Source organism: Mauremys reevesii, linkage group 9 (assembly GCF_016161935.1).
Source record: "Mauremys reevesii isolate NIE-2019 linkage group 9, ASM1616193v1, whole genome shotgun sequence".
Taxonomy (NCBI): Eukaryota; Metazoa; Chordata; order Testudines; family Geoemydidae; genus Mauremys; species Mauremys reevesii.
In genome coordinates this window covers 41628752-41636623 of record NC_052631.1, presented here as the reverse complement: position 1 = coordinate 41636623, position 7872 = coordinate 41628752, and the positions used below count along the sequence as shown (strand labels likewise).

The following is a 7872-nucleotide window of genomic DNA, read 5'->3' as shown; positions in this document are numbered from 1 at the left end:
CACCTCACAAGATCAGGCCCTTAATTACTTTAGAGTAAACAAATGTTCTATCCCGTGTCAATGAGCTTTTGGAGTTTGTGCATTTATTCCCTCACAAGATTGAAGTAAGCAGGACATATCATTAAGCCCAGTAATACATCAGTAGCTTTCAAAATGACATTTCCATTTCATTAAGGCTGTGGGCATCTGCTATTTCTCTATGTCATATGGAACATGTGAAAATAAAGCAGTAAATAGACAGCAACCAATAAAGTAACTAGAGCCTTTCAACTAGCCATTATTTTCTCTTCAGAATTCTGCTTAAGTACAATTTGTATATATGTCCATTACAATGGCACATTAGTCTATATATACCGATTGGCTTAACTATCTATTTTGGGTTTTCTCTAACACCATATTTAATGGTGGTTTACAATGAGAATATTTACAGGTGTATCAATACATTTAAAAAAATGTGGCTATGGCAGCCAAAGATAAAAACAAAAAACCAAATACTTCTTCGGGTATTTATTCCAACAATTACCCTTTCAAAATCCTGCGGAAAAGTTATCAGTTATCACTCTACATGGACCCTGTCAGGATCATTAGGCCCCAAATTTGACACATCTGTATTTGTTATATTTGTTTGAAAACAAAACCAATATTATTCCCTCCCTCTTCTAAACAAATTATTCAGTGCTTAAAAAATCCTAATACAAAGCCAGAAGCTCACCACTTGTGAGCAACCCTATAACAACAGGCCAGTGTGTGTGTGTGGACAATGGGAAAAAATTTGAAATGAAAATCTATTTCAGTTTCAAACTTCCATAATCAACAAGGGTCATTGTAAACAGAAAATAAACAGTGAGTTTTAAAAAAGTATTAAAAATATCTCAACAGAGCCCCTTTAAAAAGAGGATGCTGTCAGTTTAAGACTTGTATAGATTGCCTTACTTGTGTCACTAATAACAATGCCTCAGATCAGCAGTTCTGTGACATTTTCATTCCATGGACCACTTTATAAAAGAACTTTATAGCTTTATAGCTATGTCCTTTAATGGATCCTCCCCACCACAATTCTCACCCACAATCTCCCACTGATTGATTTTCAAATGGTTGATTTGGTGAGATTCCATGGGAAAAGGCCCCCAATCCTGAAAACTGATGCATATGGGCATAGCCCCCTGACTTCAGTCAGATTACTCATGTGCTTGAAGTTAAACATGGGCATAAGTGTTTGCAGAACTGGGGTTCAGGTGCCATACATTAACCATAAATCTGAGGGCTGCCATCTTGGCTTATTAATGATTTAAGTTTTTTTGGTTATTTATGATGTTTGTTTTCTTGTCAGTGTCATTCTTGCTTCTCATCTGGTTCTCATACACTAGCATGCTGCCACAGTGTTTGTATAGGAAACAACCCAATGGAAAGTTTAAATCCATGAAAGCATTCTTATTGTTGTACAGAACCTAGACCAAATAGTTTCAAACCTGGATGCCTAAAATTAGGCTCTAGAGTCCATATTTAGACACTTAAATACATGTAATTTGACATTCAAATTTGTTAAACATCTGCAGCTTCCATTGACTAAAACAGAATCAGCAGGTGCTCTAGATGAATCGGGCCACGTTTATTTGTGTGTTTAGATATGGATTTTGAAGCCTAACTTAGGCCCCCAGGTTTGACCATTTGGGCCCTACTATTTAATACAAATCTTAATGTTGGGCCTAAACTACATGACAGTGTCCTTTTAAAGTAAGGACTTTCCCCGTAACTGCTCTCTTATGATTCTGAAAAGTTTAAGATGCTTTTCATATATTACAGTTTCTGAAGGTCATTGTGGATGCATTTTAAGACTCAATGATAAGACAACGCATGGAATTACTTGGCAGTATTTAGCTGGTACAGTTTCATGTGGAAACAGCATAATACCAAACACACTACACTGAATGCTTACGGATTATTACAGGCAAAACTCCCCAAGACACCAGGAATTAAAAAGCAGAGTTCAATAAGAGAACATCAGAAAAGATGAACCAAGCCATGCCAAGCCTTCCCCTCATTGCTTTTTCAAGTGCAGAAATAAACTAGGAAGGAAAGAAGGAAAAAGAAAACAGATGTTATCATATAGTTAATATTGGACTTCAGTCCACAGACATGAGCATATGCAGTCAGAGAACAGGCAAGCACGTTAGCACAGCCCTGCCTAAGGAGCATACTGTGGTGTTATTACAATAACAACTTGTATTTGGTACCCCAGTGTCTGGGAATGGGCAGCTTTGGAAAGGGTGGTGGTCTGAGCTACAGGATAAATGTGCTGGGTAAATCACTGAAGGTGTGATCCTGTCTTCATTAAAATCAAGGGCTCCACTCCAATCAATTTCAATCATAGCCTGATAAAGCTCTAATTACACAGCAACATTTAGCCCAGTGAAATGGATGTGACCGCACCAGACACTATGCTTTAAGGCACCAGAGAAGTCACTTAGGTGCCTATTCAGGACAGCATTTAAGAACACACTTAACTTTAAGCAAGTGCTTAAATCCCATGGACTTCAATGGGATTTAAGTAGATCCTTAAGTGCTGTCCTGAATAGGGATGCTGTTCTGAATCAGGGCCTAACTTCTCTGCCCCTCAGTTCTCAATCTGTGAAATGGGGATAATATCTTCCTTTCTCCCACCTCTATCTGATTTGTCTATTTAGATTGATATCTCTTTGGGGCTTGGACTGTCTCTCACTATGTGTATGTACAGTGCCTAGCCTAGTGGGGTCCTAAAGTAAGTTGAGACTTCTAAGCGGTACTGGAATGGAAACAACAACAACCTTGAGTGCAAAGAAGTATTTATGAAAAAATGTATGCCCCTGAGCCTTAAAGCATTGATTCTCTCAAGTATTGCACTAAGCCTAACAATTATATAAACAACCTCAAATCATAGCCTATGTCTACACTACGAGCTAGGGGTGTGGTTCCCATGCTCGCGTACACATACTCGGGCTAGCTCTCTCTGAGCTAGCGTGAGTATAAATACCAATGTAGTTGCGTTAGCGTAGGCATGGCTTAGGTGTGTCGAGTACAAGCCCACTGAACCCAGTGGGCACATACTTGGCATGGCTAAGCCTCCACTACCTGTGCTACCATTTCCATTCTTGTAGCTTCAGAATTATGAAACCCAAAAATCATTCAGGGTCACAGTGGTGCCAGCTTTTATATAACTCATACATTACATCATGCACCTAACTCATGTTTACTGATCATTTGTAAGTATAACAGAAGCAAACGTACACAGACTGAAGGTGAAGTAGGTAATCTGAGAAGAAGGTATTAGTACATGCCCATAACACAACTTGCTGTTAAATCTCTTTTGGATTACTGGCAGTATTGTCTGACTGAACAACCCTCCAGTTTTAATATCTAGTGCCATATTAAAGTTACATAAAAGAAACAACTTCATTCATAACAGCTGTTACTAACACAGAGTTATATATTAAAAAGGAAAAGACTTTGTAATCCTTCCTTTCTGATACTAATGTCTCTATCTGTGTATGAAATCTGAACAGAGTCCTGTTATTATGAGATCTCTGCTTTGCCGCCTATACCATTGTGACCGTTGTTCATATTCTATTTCCAGATAATATATAGATATGTGGAATACAAGACACTCCCTGTGTAACCGAGAACTCAAGGCAGCTTTGGGCCAGGTTTTAGATATCTAAAGATGCAGATAGGCATCTTGCGGGATTTTTCAAAAGCACTTACATGCTTAACTGCTATTGACTGGCACTTTTGAAAAATCACACTAGGCACCCCTATGTACCTTAAAATTTGGCCTGCTGTCCAGATTCTATAACAGTGAGTTAATTTACAGGACTGAGTCTTCTCCCACTAATGTAAATAGGGTTTGTGTCACGGATTCTAATGAGAGTAGGATTGAAGCTCTTTGAGATTGCACAAAAGTTTACCTAATCCTGAAATGGTGACATTTAAACTGGGAGAAACTATGTAATATAACAGAGTGGGTGCCATTAAAACTTGGATGTTTCCAACCCATGGTAAATGAATGTTCAGTGAAATTTACAGTATATCTCCTTATAACAGCAGGACACTTGAAGGGGATATTCACAGTCAGACTATCTTCCTAAATGTTTTATTTTTTTCGACATGAGGACATTGGAAATCACAGAGCTATTTAGATTGTAAATAAAAAATGAATTACTTACTTATCATTACAATAAGAATGACTGCACATACTACACCAAGGATGATCATCATCTAGAAAGAGAGTTAAAGAAAGAAAAATGAGGTCTTTGCATTGTAAAAGGTCGCTCCTTGTTTTGTCTTTAGGTGGGCTGTTCACTCTGTCCCAGTGTTCCTAGTCCTTGCACAGACACCCTGTGATCAATGTTTATAGGCCACAAATGTAGAGAGAGAGCATCTGTTAAGATACAGGCTAACATGTTTGCAGCCGTGTTCACTGGCTGTGTTGTAGCCTAAGTTACAACATGGCCAGCTAATATGGCTTCAGATGTATTCACCAGTATCTCAACAGGGCTTTTAATCATGGTAAAATAACTGGATTAGCCAACATGATTGAAAAGCACATACTTTGTGAGAGTCAAGATAGGTCCTAATGGAAGGAAGAGTCAACAATTGGTACTGGCCACTTCTCCTCTTCCTCTACTCCTCCTCTGGCTCCTGAAGTCTGGAGCTTTCTTCACTTTACTTTCTTTTCAGGGGGTCAGGATAGGGGTCAGGATCCAGCTCTGGGGACAGCTGGTCTTACTTGGGAAGGAGGTGAATTGCCAGCAGCACCACAGGTTACTAGGGGAGACAGAAATGAAGCCAGGCAACTGGGCTGGGGCTTGCACTGGGGAGGCATATGGATGGGTGTTTGGTATGGGTACAGGAAGAAGGAGGGCTGGGGAGGGTGGGGATTGGAAAGGATGATACTGGAGTGGAGGAATAGGTGGTTTCAGGGTGGAAAGAAAGAGGAGTCTTCCTTGTTCAAGGGAGAGGATGAGTCTGTTGAGGGGTAGGGGCAAGATTTTGCTGAATTCAATCTTTGCTTAGCCTTAATCTAGCCCTGCTGAAGAGATTCTCTTCTTCCTTTATTTCCCATGGTGGCTTGAGGAGGCCCTGGGTCCGGTGGCTTCCTCCTCCAGAAGCTTACCTCCGTGAAGGAGAAAGAGGTTCATCAATCCCCACGAGGAGAGAAAGGCTCTTCCACTCCACTCCTCATGTATGCTATGCAGATACTGGCTTTGTGCATGTTTTCAAGTGTATTTTTATTGTGTTGGGGCTGAGGTTTTTGCATGTTGTATCAATTTCTTCAGTTTTCGTGTCACATGCTCTCACACTTAGATTTTTATATTAATCAATTTCCCCCACAGAAACAATTGGGTTTGAATTATGTGAGATGAGGGTGGGGTGGGAAATTCTTGCAAAAAAAAATCTAAAAACTTTTATGAAATCCCCAACTTTTGCAAAATGTTCTAGAGAGTTTGTGAAATCCAAAAGTTGGTTGGAGTTAAGATAGTAACTATTGACACTTAACAAGAGCTTTGGAAGGGATATAACTGCTCAAACTTCAGTATAGAAGCCAACTTCTAATTATTTGGGGGAAGTTAGAAATAAACTTCCCCCTGAGAAAGCTTATTCCATAACTGCCTATTGCAGTGTTCCTTGTACCTTCTTCTGAAGTTGCCAGTGCTAGACAGTTTCAGAGGCAGGATACTGGACTAGATGGATCACTGGATTGATTCTGTATTGTAATTCCTATGTTCTCCCATTCCTGTCTCCAGAAATTGGCTGAAGCCTCATAATTATGATTCAAATTTCATATAGCACAAAGATCTGTGGTTCTCTGAGCCACAGTGTAGGTTAAGTCTATCTCTATTCAAAGTCACTATAGCTTCCAAAGACTATCCTACTGGTTTAAAGAGTAATATATCTTACTTTTCAGCATTAAGAAAAAGGGTCATTTAAAGTCAACCTATTGTTACAAGGGCTCATTAGAACAAAGTGAAAGTAAACAATTAACATGTGGCAGATTTAACAAGAGATACCTATCCTCTTTACCTTGCAATTTTTCCACCAGTATTTTCTCTTCAATTTGGCTGCACTAGTTTCAAACTGTGAGGCACCAGCTTGTAATGCATCTGCCCGGTTGTCAAGCTCTGAAAGCTTTTGGTCTCTTTCTAGAACCTTGTCTACATTCACTCGCATGATGTCCACCACCTGAAAAGATAACCCTCAGTTAGCACACTCCATACATGGAAAGGCTGTATTCATAGGACTGACATATGGCGAGTGGGAAGGGTCCCTTTGCTATCAAGGTAAAAATTATGGCTTGCTGTTATATAGACAATTCCTCTATATAGAGGCTACTCAAGGGAGCCCTAGACAGATAGTAAGGTGCACATAATCATGCTGAGCTCAAGTGTCCTTAAAGACTATAAAATACTAAGACATTAAAATGTACACTAGTTATTTCCATGACGTTTTTTAGAGAAACATGCACTGGTGCTTTAACCCAGTTAGCTGCTTTGCTATTGTTACAGGAACCTGGTTGACGTACCTATCACGGAGCAGACACCAGCACATTTGCAGTATGTGCTACCTCATGGTGCTGGTTAGGAACACAAGCCTAAAACTATTGTTTTCACTGCTGCTGACTTAACAATATAGTTGCCCTATCATAACTATAGAAGTAGGCTTGACAAGAACTTCTAATAGGAGCTACCACAACCTATGAGCTCCTTCTCAGACAAGATGATCTTCCAACTGTAGTCTGAAATCCTATTTGGTATTGGAAGAAGGGAGAACATTTTGCATAGAAAATCTCTTGTCTTTGTTAATTTCACCATGGAGACCAACATAGGCCTGATGCCCAAAAGAGCATAGATTGGAAGAGACACACAGAAAGTACTGGGAAAGGCACAGTAATTCAGTTATTTTAGACATATTGAAATATATTTACATTGATTGGGCATTTTTAGCCAATTAATGCTTAAAAACAGAAATCCTGATCCAACTTCATCAATGGCTTATGTAGGCACAGCCTCTGTTGAAGTCAATAAAGTTGTTCCCACTTATGGCAGCAGTAAATGTGAGACTGGCTCGCAATTCTTTGTAAATTATTAATACTGCAGACTATGTCAGTTGTACTTAATCTAATTCAATCTGTTCAAAAGAATAATAATTAGCAGTAAAAAACGTAGAGTCAAACACACACTTTGGACACAGTGAAAACAGTGAAACCCTACACGCTGGATTAGTTATAAGATGCATCTTGTATTTATGTACAAGAGAAAACAAAATATAGTGGGTCCAGTCCTACTCCCACTGAAGTCAAAAGCAAAACTCCCATTATCTTCCAGTGGGAGCAGAATTAGGCTCTAAATGTGAAATCCTGGCCTCGCTGAAGTCAGTGTGAGATTTCACGTCTACTCGCAAGTGAAGATTTGTTCCTGTCCTTGTGAAATGAAATGGAACTGTAGTAAAACTGTAGCTTCTCTGTTTGATTTCCATAGTGCAAGTGTTTGGTGCCACCTAAAGGATGCTTTGCCACAAGACACACTGAAACAAAAACATTTCCTAGGAAAAGACTTGCAGTAAGTGGGCAAGATAAAAGTAAAGCATGATGAGTCAGATCCTCAGATGTGGAAATCAACACAGTTCCATTAAGTTCAAGGGCTGTGGCTTGATACATATATCCTGTTCCTGAAAATCCCAATAGAGTTTTGCCTCCTTGATTCTAGTCAGCCTGTGATTTAACCATTGGCTGAGCTTCCCCCCACCCCTCAAAAAGAGCGAGTTCTACCTGCTCCCTTATATGTCTCCTCTGGACAACCGACCTACAACAACTTCTATCCCTCAAGTCTGAACTAACCA

The 7872-nt window shown here is 39.6% G+C and overlaps 1 protein-coding gene across 13 annotated transcripts in view; it reads right to left on the bottom strand.

Moving 5' to 3' along the window:
- Positions 1-271: 271 nt before the first annotated feature.
- LOC120372399 (vesicle-associated membrane protein 2-like) overlaps positions 272-7872 on the bottom strand; it is an 87060-nt gene continuing 79459 nt past the window's right edge. For all 13 annotated transcript variants that reach the window (XM_039489472.1, XM_039489475.1, XM_039489474.1 and 10 more), the window contains 3 exons: positions 6058-6216; positions 4200-4251; positions 272-2066 (listed from right to left, as the gene is read on the bottom strand). In XM_039489472.1, coding sequence (XP_039345406.1) covers positions 2050-2066; positions 4200-4251; positions 6058-6216 — 228 coding nt within the window. In that variant the 3' untranslated portion in view covers positions 272-2049. The remainder of the gene's footprint in view (positions 2067-4199; positions 4252-6057; positions 6217-7872) is intronic.